General features: G+C 32.6%; 1 protein-coding gene across 1 annotated transcript in view; it reads right to left on the reverse strand.

Moving 5' to 3' along the window:
- Positions 1 to 18,263, reverse strand: part of LOC118189131 (ATP-dependent RNA helicase DDX54) — an 86,103-nt gene that overhangs the window by 42,183 nt on the left and 25,657 nt on the right. Inside the window, exons 5-6 of the mRNA XM_035359674.2 lie at positions 7,005 to 7,192; positions 4,652 to 4,835 (exon numbers count right to left, since the gene is read on the reverse strand). Coding sequence (XP_035215565.1) covers positions 4,652 to 4,835; positions 7,005 to 7,192 — 372 coding nt within the window. The remainder of the gene's footprint in view (positions 1 to 4,651; positions 4,836 to 7,004; positions 7,193 to 18,263) is intronic.

An 18,263-nucleotide genomic window follows, 5' to 3' on the forward strand; every position in this document is an offset into this window, starting at 1 on the left:
ATTTATTCTCAATATTCCATTAATGGGGAAAAAAAGCTATATTTGGTATTTGATGCATTATTAGCAATTCCTGCTCTGTGGCCACCAAAAAGCCTCTATAAAAAATGAATTTTCTGGTATGTTTATGCATGCATTTTTTAAAAATAAATTGCTAACAAAATCATATTAAATAAAATAATAAATAAAATTTTCCAAAGTGTTTACATATGTTGTTAAATTAAATAGTATTAAATACTATAATAAATATCTTTTATATGTAGAAATTAAATGACTTGTGTTGTATAGACATTGAATAAATTGTCGGTTTATCATTTACCACAGCCAGTTTCGTTTCTGTCAATGTTTAAAACATTTGGCAACAAATCACATTTTCTTAAGCCCGAATTTGGCAAATGCTATTTTCTTTTGCCAAGGCCACTTACATAAGACAATCAATGAACCAAGCTTTTATACATGGCATACAAATACTTTACAAAAGAGCGAAACTGCATAGCTTTTAATAAAATACTTGTTTTAATTTAGTGCTTATCAACTATAGACTATATTTACTAGCAATAGTATGAAAGTTATATCATAAACATGGTAAAGAAGCAGGTTAATCATCTTTTTCATAAAAATCAAATTTTATTTCTTATCATGGCATCCATTTAAGACTATAAATTAATCCAGCATGGCTAATAATTCAAAAAATAACTTTTTCCAAAGGCTACAAAATAAGATCTAGCAGATATCCTTATTCAACAAGGATTTCTTTTAATCAAGGGAAATGTCCTGTTTTTTAAGACAAAAAAGAAGTCATTTGGGTCATTTGGGATAAATTTATAATTTATGCAGTTTTGCTGCTGTGATAGTTATTTTGTGAAATGGGCTGCTGTCTTGGTAACAGATCCCTTTTATGCATTAGTCTCAGTTATTCTTTCAAATGATCTAATGATGTTTCCTAGGAGCTTTGAAATGATCTTATGTTTTTGAGTACATTTGTTATTCTTTTTTGTCTCTTTGAGTAATCAACCACGAGAATTTCTTTAGAATTTTCACCATTCATTGTCCACATCCACTGCTTTCATTCGACTATACAAGGATGGACATCCCCATGGTTCCTCCATAGTCACATATAAATGCAAAAAGTCCTATGGATTGCAATTAATCACACTAAATGATGCTTTGAAATTTCCTTCCAAACCTCTCAACCTCTTCTTCCTTTTTGATCAACAGTCACTACACTCAACATAACAGGTCCTACAGTGGATTAACTGAAAATAAGGGGGAAAAATGTTCACATGACCCCCTCACAAACTGCAATTTACAAGCTGATATCAGGCAGTTGATCCATTGAGATATGGAACATATTTCTGACACTACAGAAGCAGTAATTTGCCCAGTAATGTCTACTTGACATTAGAAAAGTAATAATTTCACTATTATTGTTCAGATGATTTTTAGTAATTAACATCCTTACAGTCATTTACTTTCAAGGTACTCATTAAAAATGATCCTGCAACTTCTCTGACATTGCCTTGAACTATAACAAATGTAAGGACAAGAAATACAACCAAGAAACTTACAGGGTGCAACTAATTCAAATAAAAAATATAGCAGACAAAGCAAATACACAGAATACTCTGAAACTCTCAAGTAAAGAAAACTGTTAAATATTTGCTGCTGGCAAGAACTGAATCTTTGAACAATGAAGATAATTATGTGTATTTACATTTGGAAGCCTACAGACAAATTCAATATTGCTTCTTTACATTTTAATTGTTAAACTGTTGTTGATATCATTTGTAAAGTCACCATTGATTATTAAGCTTTATCAGAGATTATTTATAAATATGTTTGTAACAAATTAAGTTTATATATAGATTAAATATTGAAGTTATTCATGAGTTAGAACATGCAACCCAAGCAGCACACAAATAAACCGCCAATCATATGATTATGTGCTGTCAATCATCTAGAATTCCTGCAGTCTAAACAATATCAAGGAAATTCATTTGCTGGCTTTTAAGAAAGATACTATAGACTTTTTTGACATAATTAGTCATGATGATTTTCACCGGTGTAAAGCAGAATTAATTTTCATCCATTACATTTAAACTCATTTACCATGGGGGGAGGGGCGACCTAACGTAAAAACTCATGACGTGCAAATCATCTGTTTTGTTACTGAACTGCTTACTTCTTTGAATAAAAATGCTTTATTACTGCATAAAGGTTATTTATTCCACATGCTTATTTCACTGTCACAATATTTGCTTCAAGTGCTTACGGAACATGAAAAATAAGTCATTATTGGCTGAAATCTGGCTTATGTTAGTTTAAAAAGATGTTAACCATCAGCCATGACATCACCAAAAAAACTACAGCATAATCTCAAAAATTTACTAAACTTGTTGAATGTGCTTTACAATCCAAAGGATAATTTTAAATAAAAATATTCTGTTGTTTAATTACAGTTGGTTATCATTTCAAACACAATTTGAATAATTACAGAATTTATTTTAAACTTAGCATGATTATCTTCATTAAAGGAAAACTAGCATCACTATGAAGCAAAACAGAAAACACGGATATATTAATGTTACATATAAAAGACCTTCAGTGCTCAACACCTTCATTGCTATTTTCAGAATTTATTATTAGCTACATTTTTAGCAATGATAGAAACAAGGTCAGAAAGAATACATATACAGTCAAATACTGAAAATCTGCCGACCTGAAATCCGCGTTGCCTCTCAGAATATAAACATTCAGTTTATAGGTTCCGGAAACCACAACATTGAGTACGAAATATCGAAGAAAAAAATACTTACCGAATAATGATGTCATAATTACTGAACAGTAATGAGTCAAAACGGAAATACCAAATTATTGATATAAAAAAGTTTAAAAAAAAAAGATAAGTTTTTTCCCCTCTAATCTGCATCGAGGTAAAAAAGCAGACGATTCACTCAACTCTTTGTTCTAGTTCATGTTCACGTTGTTGTATTTTCTGAGCTTCGTTATTTCATTTCACGAGATTGTTTAGTGCTGCTTTTTTTTATCCGGATTAAATTAAGAATATTTTAAATTTCAGCAATTTTTAATACAATGACAGATAAGAAACACACTCGTGATTTTACTGCTTGCAACGTTGAAAAATGTAAACATGTTGCATTGATGGTAACGCAAAAAGTGCAAATTCTGCAAAAGATGGAAGCAGGTGCTACTCCTCGATTTATAGCAGAATGGTATGGAATTGCGACATGATTGCGTATGATACACGGAAAAATAAAGAAAAGCTGTTGAAATTTTACAGCAACAGTGATTCCAACACCAGAATCTGAAACCGGAAATCTTTGCATGAGGCGAAATCGGCAAACCTCGATGCTGTGTGCATATAATACAATGAATAATATAATCAATTTATATATGTAATAATAATTTAATGCATATAATAAATTTTTGCAATAGTGTACCGTATATACCCGCGTATAAGTCGAGATATTTTGGACAAAAAAAAAAAAAAAAAAAAAGAGACTTCAAAGTGAGGGGTCGACTTATACACGGGGATATAAAAAATTAAAAGAATCGGAAGTTCAAAAATTTCTTTACATAATGCAGTTGTTTTCTTCCAGCACTCAAATTGGACGACTTATCAAATAAGTCACTTACTTGAAGTAATTTCATGACTTAAATTATGTGACGAACTAATCACAGAGTTTCATATTTTAACTAGAGTAAGTTTCAATTAAACCAAAGAATTTTCGGCCCCCAAACAACCGATCAATATCGAGCAATAAAAAAGTTTCGCCAACACGCCAAGAAAAGAGAAATGCAAATAGTTTTTACGTACATTAAGTCTTTATAATAGTTATTCTTCATTCATGAAATACTTTTGTTAACAGGTGTACATGTCAAAATTTAAAAAAAATAACCCACGCAATAACTGAACAGTTTTGAATATTTTTCTTAACTTTTAAAAAGGGAAAATGCAGATAGATTTTACGTACGCGAATCTTTACCGGAACAAATTCTAGAAGGTTACAATACACAGTTCGAGACTGAAAATATGTACGACGAGCCAATGACGACAGAAGAGTTCTATGATATGTTTGCCGAATCTGACCATGAATCGGACGTTGAAGGATTTTGATTTTGTTTAATTACCAAGGTATTTTTTATTGTATATTTACTTTTTTTTTTCTCAGATGATTTTGAATAAAAGTAGTACTTAAAAAATTTTTTTTGAAGTTTCTCGATCAATTTTGGAAGTGGGGGGTCGACTTATACATGGGTTTCTTATTTTCTACGAATTTTTTATGTCGAAGTGGGGGGTTGACTTATACGCGGTATCGACTTATATGCGGGTATATACGGTATATAATAATTTAATTAAATGTATCTAATATGCCTTATTCATTTTGCACTTTTAGTCTAAATATTATGCTTTATCTTTTCTGTCCTGAAATCTGCACAACCTCTGGTCCCAAGCTTTGCGGATTTCTGGAATTTTACTGTATTTATTACCCAATATAATTTACTCTTGAAATACTATAATATATTTATCATTAAAACACCAGCTTTTTAAAAATATATCTTTTTAGTTTACATAGTTTCATTTATAATTCATAGCACAAGGCACAATTTTTAAATGCAGAACAGAAAGTACCTTCAAATTATCACTAATTTGTAAATCAACATCTAATCGAATAAGTACTGGGTCTTCAATTCCAACTTTTATAAAATCAACCAGGACTTTTGGGAGAGTCGCAGAAAACAGTAAAGTCTGTCGTACAGAGCGAAGTCTATTTAGAACTTCTTGAAGTTGTTCTTGAAACCCCATTTCAAACAACCTAAAAGCAAACACATTTTTAAATTGAAAAAGAGTTTAAAATAAACTTACAGAACACTTTTGATCTTAAGAAAATAATATGCAAACAATAAAGTTTACACACAAATTATATTAAAAACACAATAACTGTACTAAAAAGCAGATTAAGTGATTTTTTTTCATTCAGGGGGAATTTACAATTTTTAACCCCAAAAGATATATCTCATTACATTTTACTATTATATGTGAAACTACAAGATAAATTTTTGGACTGCCTACATCAAGATCTATAATGAACATTCAATGTTTTACTACATGTATTTATACAATACTGGTGGAAGTCAACCTGTTTATAAATATAATATATGCATAATTTAAGTTGAACTTTTTAGCCATGAAAAATGAAAGTTGAATTTCATTAATTGATCAACTACAATGGAAGAAACACAACTGTTGTCTTCTTTTTTATGCATTACCTTATTAACATTATGTATATTTAATCAAATATTAATAATGATAAAAAATTATTTCTAGTACTCATGGAAATAAAATAATAGTAATTTCTATTACTTTTAAGGATTTTTGTATTACTACTTCTACATTGCACCATATTTTGGGGAAACCTTATCATGTCTTATGAATATGGACTGTTTTTAATGAGTAATTTCTAAATTGCATAGTCATTTAGGAATACTTTAAAAGCAGTAAAATTTTATAATTTTAAGTTCAGAATTATAGATTAACACAAAATTCTTTTTTGCAACTGAATTGACTTTTAAATTTATTAAAGAAAACTAATACAAACTTGATTACATTAACAGATATAAATATGTCCACAGTTTATCTTACATAACAAGTTTTCATAAAAGTTCACTAATTAAGAATTTTACTAAATACGGTACAAAGTTCCGATTTCTAGACATCACCTCCGGATCACCAGCAGAACACATCTTTTCCCCCCTTCAATGTTTTATGCTTGTACATTTAATATTTCTTCATAATAAACATGCAAGAGACACAATCCTTAATTTCACTTAAATCCTGACTCCAACCTATTGAATCATTTATTATTTTTTGCTCTCATTACCCCATCACTATCAACACATTGCAGTTTGAGAAATGACTGGCAGAAACTAAATTATTTATTTACTGATTTATTTAATTTTTAATATTAGTAATTGAATACCAAAGAAAATGGTAAGCTTTTATGCTGACATTACACGCCGGGATGATTACAGACATCAGCTAATTGCATCTACTGTGTTGAGTATGTTGAGGAGGAGAAATTTAACAGAAATTTCTTCCCATAAGCAAAAAATAGATTCTGTAAATGATATTCATAGGCCAACTGATTATATTTAGTGCTGTTTGAATTGAGAATAACTGATTTGTTACTCAGTTAAGTCCAGGACTAGTGCCATACCTCATACAGCCACATTGTGTGGCAGAATTTAGAGGTGGGAAAATTTATAGAATTTAAACAAGCACTGAACATTTAGAATTTAGGGAAGGCACTGGGAAAAAAAATTTAGATGCGATGAAAGTTTTAAATGTTAGACACAGAATTTAGGACCCATACAGACTGCACGGTGCTGTAAAAGGTCTAGCACAAGTACTATGTGGGAAATAGGCATTAAGTATAATACATAACTAACATATTTCAAGCTCAACTTCGTCAGCATGTGATAAAGAAAGACAAAATTTAGCGGAACAATATGTCTTTGTTGCCAATTTCATGATATATCGCTAACAGTGCATGGTGAAAGCTAGCTAAGTTTCATGATGATAACAGTGAATTTGAAGGTTTTCAGATATTGCACGCAAAATTTTCCTATTAATAGAATTTATGAAGAAACATGGAGAAGTAAAAAATGAAGATGATGTAACAGACATTTTTCATTGTGATGATAATGCCCCAAATCATCAACTGAGGTATGATGAAATCTGTGCTATGGTTATAAATCCAGAAACTTACCAATAGTGAAGAAAATGACAAAGACGTAGTGAAGAATGATCAAATTTCAGTTGTATAATTTCTACATGTCATCTTATTATTAAACTGATTATCTAATATCCGAATTGCTGAAGTCCTGACAAGTTTCGATTTCAGACTTTGTACAGTATAAGTAATCATAAAATTTTGTACTGTAATTTCATATAGAATTAAATACTTCAAAATGCAAAGTGATACCTATCAGCTTCATCAAACACAACGTATTCTACAGAAGAGAGCTTCAGATCCATTTCAATTACTACATGAAGGAAACGGCCAGGTGTGGCTATTATAATATCAGGACTTTCATGAATGGCAGCAAATTGATTTTCTATTTTTTCTCCTCCCAATACTAAAATTGCTTTCAGGTCTGTATTTGTTGCAAGCTTGAAAAAAAAATACATATACATTTAATTAAATTCAGTTTATACACAATTTAGGACAAAAATCTAATTTCTTATTACATGATTTAATTTTGTTTAACACAGTTAAAAAACAACTTTTTAAAAATGTTTAAAAAAAAAAAAAGGTTCTTATACAAGAAAATATTTCTTTTTTATTTAGAATAAATACACCACTTTCAAGATCATAGCTTTTTAGAGTTCTAACTTAAAAAACATTAAATAACGGGTTTACTGATGCATGAAAGTCATAAAATGTAATTACACAAAAATGTTAAAGTTTCACGAACAATTAATTACTTCAAAATACATAATACTTATTTTTGTGCACTAACTCCAACCCCGCCAGTGGGGGGGGGGGGGAACTATATATATAAACTATATATATATGCCCTTCACTACAAGATTAGGGCATTAAGCAACACAAGCACATGCTTAGGGCATCAAAGAAAGAGGGCACTAAAGAAACGGCCTTTGGAATCCAAGAAAAGAGGACACCAAAAATAATTTCATTGCTAGTTTAACCTTGGAATATATGGTGCAGCTAAACTGAAATCAAAAGGAGGCATGGAGTGTAAGTGTTGTAAACATATGTGAGGACATCAAAATCTTTTCAGTGCTTAGAGCCTCTGGCAGTCTTAATCTAGCCCTACTACTGACCATGCATGCAATGATTACAATTACATTAAATAAATATATATATATATATAAGAAGAGTGTGCCCTCAATATTGGAAGTTAACACACAATAACTTTTAGATAACTTAATAGGCAAATCACTGAAAATGTACAGCATGAATGAAAGTATATCTACAGCACACCACATGGTAGATGGGTATCCTAAAATACACTGCTGGACGAGCAACTCTATCACCCACAGTGAGTCACCCATCAAATACAAAATTAAAGGAAGTAAAATGTGGAAAATCATAATAAGGGATACAATAAGAAGAGGTGCACATATGCAAATTTTCAGTTCCTCAATCTGTTTATCACATGATAGCGCTGATAAATAATTTAAAGGATATGACATATGTGGGCAGTTGTTGTACAAATGTAAGTTACATGGCCACATCACTGGAAAGATCAAAGACATAACCAGGGAGTTCAAACTCACCCACAGCATTGTTTCACAGCTGTAGAAGCATTTAAAATAACTGGAATATGTAGCAAGAATCATGGGGAAAGTTTGTTAAATGTACCATGTCTGCAGGAGAGAAACATATAGCCACATCAGCAAAAAGAAACTGCTGCACCATAGCTCAGCATGTAGCAGATGAGTTCTTGCTGCTACTGACAGTGGATCTCCAAAAAAATTGTTGACAATGTATTGGACAAGAAGGACTGTATACCTATAGATTTGCTGTTTGTGCCCACTTATTCGGAGAGCATCATACTGCCAATTTACAATGATGTCACAAGCATCATAACTGGACTGAAGAGGACTGGGATAGCATACTATTCTCAGATGAGAATAGGCTCAATCTGTCATCGGATTGTAAACACTAACTTATCTGGCATGACTGTGGTACTGCTTATTGTCCAGAAAATATTCGGGAAAGTGTTTGATACCAAAAGGCAATATAATATATGGGATGCAATCATGAAAACTGGTTGCATGATCCTGCATGTGGTTGAAAGTGGAACTATGAACTGGCCAACCATACACTGAAAAATTCTACTGCCTCATGTTTATGTTTTCCATGATGTTTTTTGGTGATAAATTTCTTTTCAGGGATGACAACAATAATAAAAGTCCTTTATGCTATTGTCCAACCATCGTGGCAACAGTATTTTATCCTGCTTAGTATCCACCTCTGCTTAATGCTATGCTACATTTCAATTTGAAATCCATCATTAGCAGTGTGTGATAGTAAATGTGTCCAGCAGTGTACATATAAGGTAAACTGCATGGCCACCGTGCCAATTTGAACTGCTTTCTGTGATAGTGATGTTTAGATCACTAAATAAAATGCCCCCCCCCAAAAAAAAAGTACCACCGAGGGTACAAACAACTAAGCAAATTTAACAAAAGATGCATCACTACTTTCAGAGAAGTATCCAAAGAATTTCAGCACAAGAATCAGAGAGTTGTTAGAAAATGCAGTGCTTCCATAACCATTACATAGCCAGCAGATGGCAAATGACCACTACATGGAAGGATCAGAGTCAAGTTGCAATACGAAAATCACACCTTTGGTTTTTGTTTTTTTGTCAAAATCACTTATCTTGAATGTATCATTAAGCATAACAATAACATCTATTTTTGATCATTACCTACTCTGGATCTGCAATCATGAAGCTTGAAATACATTTGATTGCAGTTGTATCACACTGAGCTATGAATGATGGTTTTCGTTTAACTTGGATGACCAGAGTATTTACAATGAAGCATGTTTAGGCAATGACATTCTTCTCCACATCATTGTCAAATAACATACATCTATCATATCTGGCATTACCATTTGAAGAGCTATAACTTATGATACTAGGTTATATTAATAATGTAACCATACATCACTGACACTTTGTACCTTGTTGTATTACCTGCCACAAATATTATGAGCTCTGTCTGATTCCCAGTGACATTTAGAATGTCTTAAGCAGTTCAAAGTGATTGCTATATAAGCAAGGAAAAGTTTACCAATTGAAAAAAGGAATGAAAAAGAAAAGTGTATCAACTGAAAAAAGGAAATGTAATACAACTGGAAGTAGCCAACATGTCTTCTTGTCAAAATACTTACTTTGGAACTGGTGCAAGATATATGTTATAAAGTTACCATAAAATTTAGAAGTCTCAAGAAGATGATACATTGACTTGCAAAAGTAAAACGAGCAATTTTCAAAGGTTTAGTTGAATTTGAAAGACTGAAAATGCAGAAGATAGCATGCAAACATTGTTACAACCGATCATGATTAACTGTATGCTCATTAAGCATCATTATTCATTAAGCAATCGTTGATAGCATTCTAAAGGGTTTTAGGAGGTTCATTTAAATGTGAATATGAAGTGTTTATAACTTTCGTAGGACAATTTTTGATGATATTCTTGTTTCTATAGCTGGAAGAGGAAAAGTATACTGAGTAATGTCATGCTGTCACATGCACTGAAGCAAGAAGGTTAATCAAAGATGTCACTCTTTTCTTTGGCACTGATTCTTTGGTAATTCTCGAATGTAGAAACAAGTCCAAACAAATCAAACAGTTTTTCCTGAGACTTAAGCCAGGTTGACTAAAGATTACCATACCTTTCGAAAATCAGTATATTGCTACAGTAGCCAAACAGAATTAAAGAGTGAGCTCTACAACTGTTACATTCACAGTTGCAGCATCATTTATGAAGAAGATATCTGCTAGTACTGTACACCAAAGGTTTCACACGAACGGACTCTACACTTGAGTATCAAGTGTTTGTGTATCATTGACTACCTGATCCAGACAGGCAAGATTAAATTGGTGACACCAACATCTCAATAACCGACTCTCATACGAGTCCAGATTTGTCCTGCAATCAGATGATAAGTTTGTAAGGGTTTGAGGAGAACGAAATACACGGAATCAGTCCAGATCATCATCAAACATCCTGTATTCAGAGATGGCAGCATCATGGTGTGGGCTGGAATTTAAATGGAATATCACACCCAGCTGCACATCTTTAAAGACAGTTTTGTGATGGTTGCTAAGTATCTAGGTAAGTCTTACATCCCATTATGAGATTCTACACTGCAGCAGTCCTAAGGATGATAATGCAAGTCTAAATTGACCCACATTGCTGATGAGTACCTGAAGAATGAGGAAAATTCTGCTATTGAGTGGCTATGCATCTCCTGATCTTAATTCAATTGAAAATGTTTGTGACGTTCTCAGGCATGCTGTCTCTTGCACATTTATGTCTCCCAGCTAGTCTCAGACAGTTGGAAACCGCCATAATGGAGGAATGGCTGTTAGGATCTACAATGATTGATCATTTTATTGAAAGTATAGGCAATCACTGTAAAATTTGTGTGAAGGTCTGGTGTGGTCACATATTTTAAGTTTTGTTTACTTGTTTCTAGCTGTGAATTTCAATTTGTTAATGAGCCAAAGTGTGATGTCATAATATCATTTGTGAAAATTAAATATCGTCTTCATGTTTGTAGCAAATGCTTGCTTTTCTTTCATACATAAATAAATTTACCTTCATGTGCAGTTTGGTGTTAATCAAAACTTTACTTTTCAGTATTTGTTGATTTAACATTATATGCTTAACTTTTGAAAGCCAGTGTGCGTTATGAAGGTAAATTTATTAAAAACATTCTACATATATAATTCTACAATTCGAACATAAAAAAGGGGACAGTTCTATATCTTCCATTTTACTTAGCCAATTGACGAAATTTAACTTGCATTTTTCCTGTCTTGAAAGCGCAACTCAGGTTATATATTATATTTACATTAGCATTCTATAGACATAGGTATTTTGACATAAAATCAAATTTTTCTGAAATGACATACCAATTTTTTTTTCCATATTTCAATTCTAGAACTCAAATTATACCAAAGCACCAAGTTTTGTAAATATCACACAAGTAGTTTAGCTCTCAAAATTTTAGCTTCTCAATATTTATTGAATTTGGAATATATTTAATAATGTCTCTTTTTTTTTTATCAGATTTACTTGATTACTTCTTACACATTTCAAAATTTAAGTTCATTCCAAATAAAATTCGCAGATATTTTCTGATTCAGTACTAAAATTTGTACTTTTTTCAGTAATTTTCATAAGTTATTCAAAACAATTTTGAATAATAAAATTTTTACCATCACCTTAAAGTAGATGTATTTCTAGGCATACCTGAAAAAAAAATTACTGTATTTGACGGCATATAAGATGCACTTTTTTTCCTAAATTTGGTCTCATAAAAGTTACCTGCGTCTTATACGTGAAAGACACAGGTTAACTTTCAATACTGAATGCTATTTTTAGCCCGGATAAAGGTCTAGACAAACATAACTTTTAATACATCTGCCATAATTATTTTGCGCATGCGTGAAATATCTGTCGCTTAAAAGCGCCAAAGCTCGAAGCCGATGTCGAAGTCCGAATAGGTTCGAAGGTCACATTATGTCTATGGAGCCTTTCCTTCTTTACATACACTTTCTTTGACGCCGCCGACACACGTGTTGGTATCGGTGCTTAAAACTGTTCGTTTTAATAAAATACCCTGGCAATTATGACTACAGGAAACAAGAGATTAAGCTATACAATTCAGTATAAACTAGGAGTGTTAAACTACGCCAAAGTGCATGGAAACAGAGCAGCAGCAAGGCATTTCAGTGCACCACCTACCAAAAAAATTATACGTACTTGGCGACTGCAGGAAGATCAACTGAAGACTGCTAAAAAACAAAAACATAACCTTTGATGCCCAGCTCCATCTTGGCCTGAACTTGAAAAATGATGTAAAAATGTGGGTGATAGAGAAGAGGAAATCTGGGATAAGTGTTTCAACCAAAATGATAATCAATAAGGCCAAAGGATTTGCAGAAAAACATGGGAATCAGAACTTTTCAGGGTCTAAGGGCTAGTGCTACAGGTTCATAAAAAAGGCTTATCAATGTGCACAAAAACAACTATTGAACAGAAAATGCCAGCAGATTATGAAGAAAAAATACTAGCATTTCATAGGTTTGTTATAAATGCATGCAAGAAAACTTCTTTTGAGCTCGGTCAAATAGGAAATATGAATGAACTTCCACTCACATTTGATGTACCATCCAACAAGACTGTGAGTATTAAAGGGTCTAAATCAATAACCATAAAACCACAGGTCATGAAAAAAACCCGATACAGTCAAAAGTCGTTAATTCGGACTCGTCGGGACTTCGGCGATTCCGGATTATCGATTTTTCCGGATTATAGATCATCAGTTTAAATCTCGTAAGATGGCATGCAGAAATTCTAAAATTAAAAATATGAAACCGTAATTTATGAAATAAAGAACAATTATGATCTAAAGGGTATCAAAATTTGCAAAAAGAAAAAGCTTAATATTTATTTGTTTACTTTATTAAACATTTCTTTCAATGTAAGTTGTTTAAGTTTTGCTTCGTTTCATGTGATAATACTTTCTCTTTAATTCTATTAAACAGACATAATTTCTTGTTCAGTTACAAAGTTCCGCCGTTCAAGTCCTATAATTGCTGTGTCAAGAACACCGACTAATTTGTCAATCGAAATTTTTTTGTTTTCAATAACCTCTGTCACTTTTCTTCGCTATCGGAAGCGAATTATAATGACGAGGAACTTGTTTTAAATCATATCAAAGACGGAGCATATCGAGATGAAATACTACATTTGGTAAGGAATTATAAGCCAAATAAAATAAAAACATCTGCGCTGAAGATAAGGATAGTGCTGACAAATCAACTTCCAATTCATTAGGCGCCCGCCGCCGAGCAGCGTGAAATTGATAAACAGATTTCGGATTTCAAAACATACTTTCGCTTTAGATTCTTTACATATTAACAAATATATATCGGAAATTCTATTTGATATAATCGAAAGTTTAAGCTTACTTTTATAAAATTGCTCTTATAGTCTGCACAAAATAATAAGCCGGATGCAATTCGAAAATTAAGGAACAACACAATCATCAACATTAACTGAAATAGATAATTATATAATTTTAGCTTATACGTCCATTATACATAAAATGCGCACGCAAAAACGTATTCTGCACTTGCGCACACTCATATGCGCAGTCGTAAAAGGTCTTACGCGCACGCGTGAACGCCTCTGCGCATGTGTCAACTTGGCGCATGCGCAGAAAGTTTTTAGTTTTGATGTCCGGATAATAGATCATTCCGAATTATGGGTGTCTGAATTAACGACTTTTGACTGTATACGGTAGTTCTAACATGTTGTGCTGATGGCACAAAACTACTGCCGTTTTTCATATTCAAAAGAAAAACTCATCCGAAAGAAAAACTTCCAACGGGTGTAATTGTTTATGTTCATTCGAAAGGCTGGATGGACAAAGCTGGAAAACTGTGGTTACAGAACATATGGGCAAGGCAAACTGGTGAACTCTTAAGAAAAGCCTCTCTTTTGGTTTTGGATCAGTTTAGCGCCAATAGAACTGAAACCATAAAGAATAAGGCAAGAGAATTCAAAACCCAGATAGCTGTCATTCCTGGTGAACTGACTAGCCAATTGCAGCCCTTAGATGTATCGGTGAATAAGCCACACCCTCAGGTAGAATGAAGCGGCCCTCTATTTCACAAGTGTGCAAGTGAGTAAAAAGATCTTGGAAGGACGTAAAGGCTGAAGTCATTGTTAAATCCTTTAAGAAGTGAAGAATCAGTAATGCTCTTGATGGAACAGAAGATGACGCATTATTGGAAGAAGGTGATACTAGCGATGATGGAAACAGTAGTGATGACGATACTCTCGTTTTCAATGATGATGATAGTAAAAAGTATTTTTATGGTTTTGGAAGTGATTAAAGTCTAATTTCATGATAGGCAACATTTTCTTGAATCTGTGTTTTTTGTTGTTTCTGCTTTATTTTGTATTATGTTTGATTGTTTGCCGTTCATTCATTTATTCATTATTGAAATCTACATATCATGTTCAAAAATAGCTTGCCATTGGTTAATTTTCCTTAATAAAAATATGTTTGGTAATTGCATTCAATGATTGTTTATTTGGCTTTTACGAAACGTGAGAACTAAAAGAAACCACATTTTAAGTTATTGTGGTATCGCGCTGTTGCGCGGACTATTGAAACTTTTCCCCCCTGTGTGTGGCCTTCTAAATAAGGGTGCGTCTTATATGCCGTCAAATACGCTAAGAGTTTTTATTCAAAATTTCCCAAGATATACGTGAATTTATGTAAGATATAACAAAATATGATGGCTGCTTTAAAAAATAACTGGTAACCTCAAAATTAACTTTCTAAATTTGGTGCTTCCCCCCTAAATTCATCTGTTCTCCCAAATACGAGATCTGCTTGAAAAAGGTAACTAAAACTAATATAGACCAATCATAGCTTAGAATACTTTCTGAACCTACAAAGTATAAATACTGAGTCACAAGCACTACGCTTCCCCTTTTTCCTGATTTCTGCCATTCAAATAACTCCCCACCGCTTATACTTCCTGCCTGAAATGACATCCTAGCTTTTTATCTGTATATATAAAAATTATTTGTATTCAACTATGATTGAAAAGCAATTTGTCTACCAAAGAAACAGGGTTGCCACTCAAACAGGAGAATGAAATTCCCTGACTTTTCCAGGTTTTCCAGGTGTGTTTCAAGAAAATTCCAGTCTATCCGCATAATGTACGTTGGCTGTGCTAAGAGGTAAATTAATTATGGTATTACTTGTACTGTGTAGCAAATTCACTTAATTATTCAATAAATCCCAGAGGACATTTATTCTTAATTATTCTTGGTATACTTTGTTTGATAATTTTGTTTAGTTTTCCACTTAAGAAACTTAATAAAATTTAAGATATATACACTGGATAACAAATGTATGTTTTATTTAATTATTACTCATGATCATCACCAGTTCAACACGAGGCTAATCCGGTCCTTATAAATCACAACGCAATGCTAAATAGTTAGGTTAGATTTTAGGTAAATTTAATTTGCGTGAGGTATGTTCTTAAAAGGCACCTTAACACTTGAAAACACAAATATAATTATAATAGTTTTTGTTTTCTCCTCTGAAGATTGAGATTAGAATCTTCCCAATCTGGAATAAAATAAGGCTTTTTTTGCAGACATTCTGCAGCTAAACGAAAGAAAGAAATCTATTTTAATAAATTGAGGTATTTTATATTAATTTCGCAGCATACATAAGGAAAAAATATGTGCATTAAATTTCGTGATGGTATGTTATCATAGTGCTATAAGTAATTTCAGGATTATGCCAGAGAAAATTTCCTGAAATTTGGAAATTTTATTTACTAATAATAAATAAATTTAGAGGGAAGAAGCAACATTAAATTATATGAATAACATAAAAATAATTACTTAAAAATTGAATTATAATAATCAACAATATTTTAGCGAATATAGTTATATTACATGGATTGCCTAGATGACTGATTACTATTTTTTTATTTTACTGCAAAATGGCAAGGTATTTATTTAAAAAAAAAAAAAAAAAAAAAGTTTAAAAAGATTTTGCGGTAAAATTCTAGTATACGGTAAGGCTTTGGCACGATTTTGAAAATTATCGCCAAGACCAAAATGACCCGTTTACTGCGCATCACGATGTCGCCAAATCCCATTATTATTCTAACCAAAGAACGTCTATGTAAAGAAGAAAAGGTTCCATACAAGTAAAATGTTATTACGCCGCTAGAATGCGGAGGGAAAATTTGCCAAGGGATTTGGCGACGGAACCTGGCGGCCAGAATTTCCCTCTCCGCGATGTGTACAGGAAATTGAGAAACACGTGTTCAGAAGAAACGCTCTTTGACAAAAAGAAAACTACGAAAATCTGTTTTTAAATTATTGCGAAAAATCCAAGAAGAAACGTTTTATCAATGAGCGTTTCTTTTTGGATTTTTCGCAATAATTTTAAAAACGGATTTTCGTAGTTTTTTTTTTTCCTGAAAATAACTAATCCATGAATTAATTTACATGCACCAAAAAATATTTTCTTTTCCTTTAGAGTTTAACCACTTGCGCTAAGACTAAACTTCACGGTTGCGGTGCCGTGCGCTACAATATAACAAGCGGTAAAGTGTCTCATTTACGCCGCTCCGCATCTGCGAGTGCAATCCAGAGCTGTAACTCGAGAAATAAACAATCTCGTTGTTAAGCGACGTGTACACCACGTTATTTTCATTTTTGCGATAAATGCTTATCGACGTGGTGTTCACGTCGCTCGCGGTTTGAGACAAAAGCATCTCGACGTGTGTGGCACGTCTTTTTAGCGCAAGTGGTTAAAGAAATTTTAAACGATATTCATTTTATGAACTCTTGATAACATGACCTTCGAACTTCGACACCGGTTTCGAGCTTTGGCGACAGATATATCAGACATGCACAGCTGTTTCCCTCTATGATGGAACGGAGCCACAGCCACGTCTGTTGCAGAGAAGTTTTCCTTCTTTACAATACATATTCTTTGATTCTAACCTCCATGGTACTGTATACTAGGATTAAACCCATTTTGTTTTATACGAGAACAGGCACTTTCTTTAATTCATGCACTGCACATGCGATTCTCGAGAATACTGGAAACCAAAAGTTGCGGGAAAGTTGCTTTGCCTTTCTAAAAGACAATCAAATTGGAGCTGCGAAAATTGGCTCTATGCCAGCTACCTGAATGACACTCACCTGATACATAATTCGCCAAAAGAGTTATCTCTTCCGACGTCGGCGCAAAAATCACTTTTTTTGGAGGGATCGTTGTATGAACTTCCCTGACTTTTCCAGATTTTGACAAAAATGCTTAAATTCCCTGACTTTTCCCTGAATATTTTGGTCAATTTTTAAATTCCCTGACTTTTCCCGGTTCTCCAGGTAGCGTGGCAACCCTGAAGAAATAATTTTTAATATGCCTAAAAATAAAGATGGTAATTCGCCGAAATTAGTTTTGTTAACGTCTTATTCCTGCTTTATCCATTTAGCCATGTCTACAGCCAGAAGTTAAAAGTACCGGATTCATGACTGCACACTTAGTACATTACATTTATATATTTGCGCATTTTGAAATTTGCCATATATATTATAGGTGATAACAATGCTAAATGTGGTTTACACACTTTGCTAAAAATTATTTGAAAGAATTAATGTTGCACCTTTTTTCCATTCTTGTGTAATGAAAGGGAAAGGAAAATAGGTTACCATAAATTAAGAGTTCTACCAAGTGACAAACAAAACAAAAAAAAGATAAAAGTTTTTACATTTTTTGGTAAATTTCTCACCAAATATTATAAAATTAAAAAAATTAGGCATAATTTGAGTCAAAATATGGAAAAAAAACATGGTACGTCATTTCAGAAAAAGTCTGATTTCATGTCAAAATACATATGTTAGAACAAAGCTATAT

The sequence above is a fragment of the Stegodyphus dumicola genome, chromosome 8, assembly GCF_044657685.1.
Source record: "Stegodyphus dumicola isolate Sdum_Otavi_A_Nest chromosome 8, ASM4465768v1".
Classification (NCBI taxonomy): Eukaryota; Metazoa; Arthropoda; class Arachnida; order Araneae; family Eresidae; genus Stegodyphus; species Stegodyphus dumicola.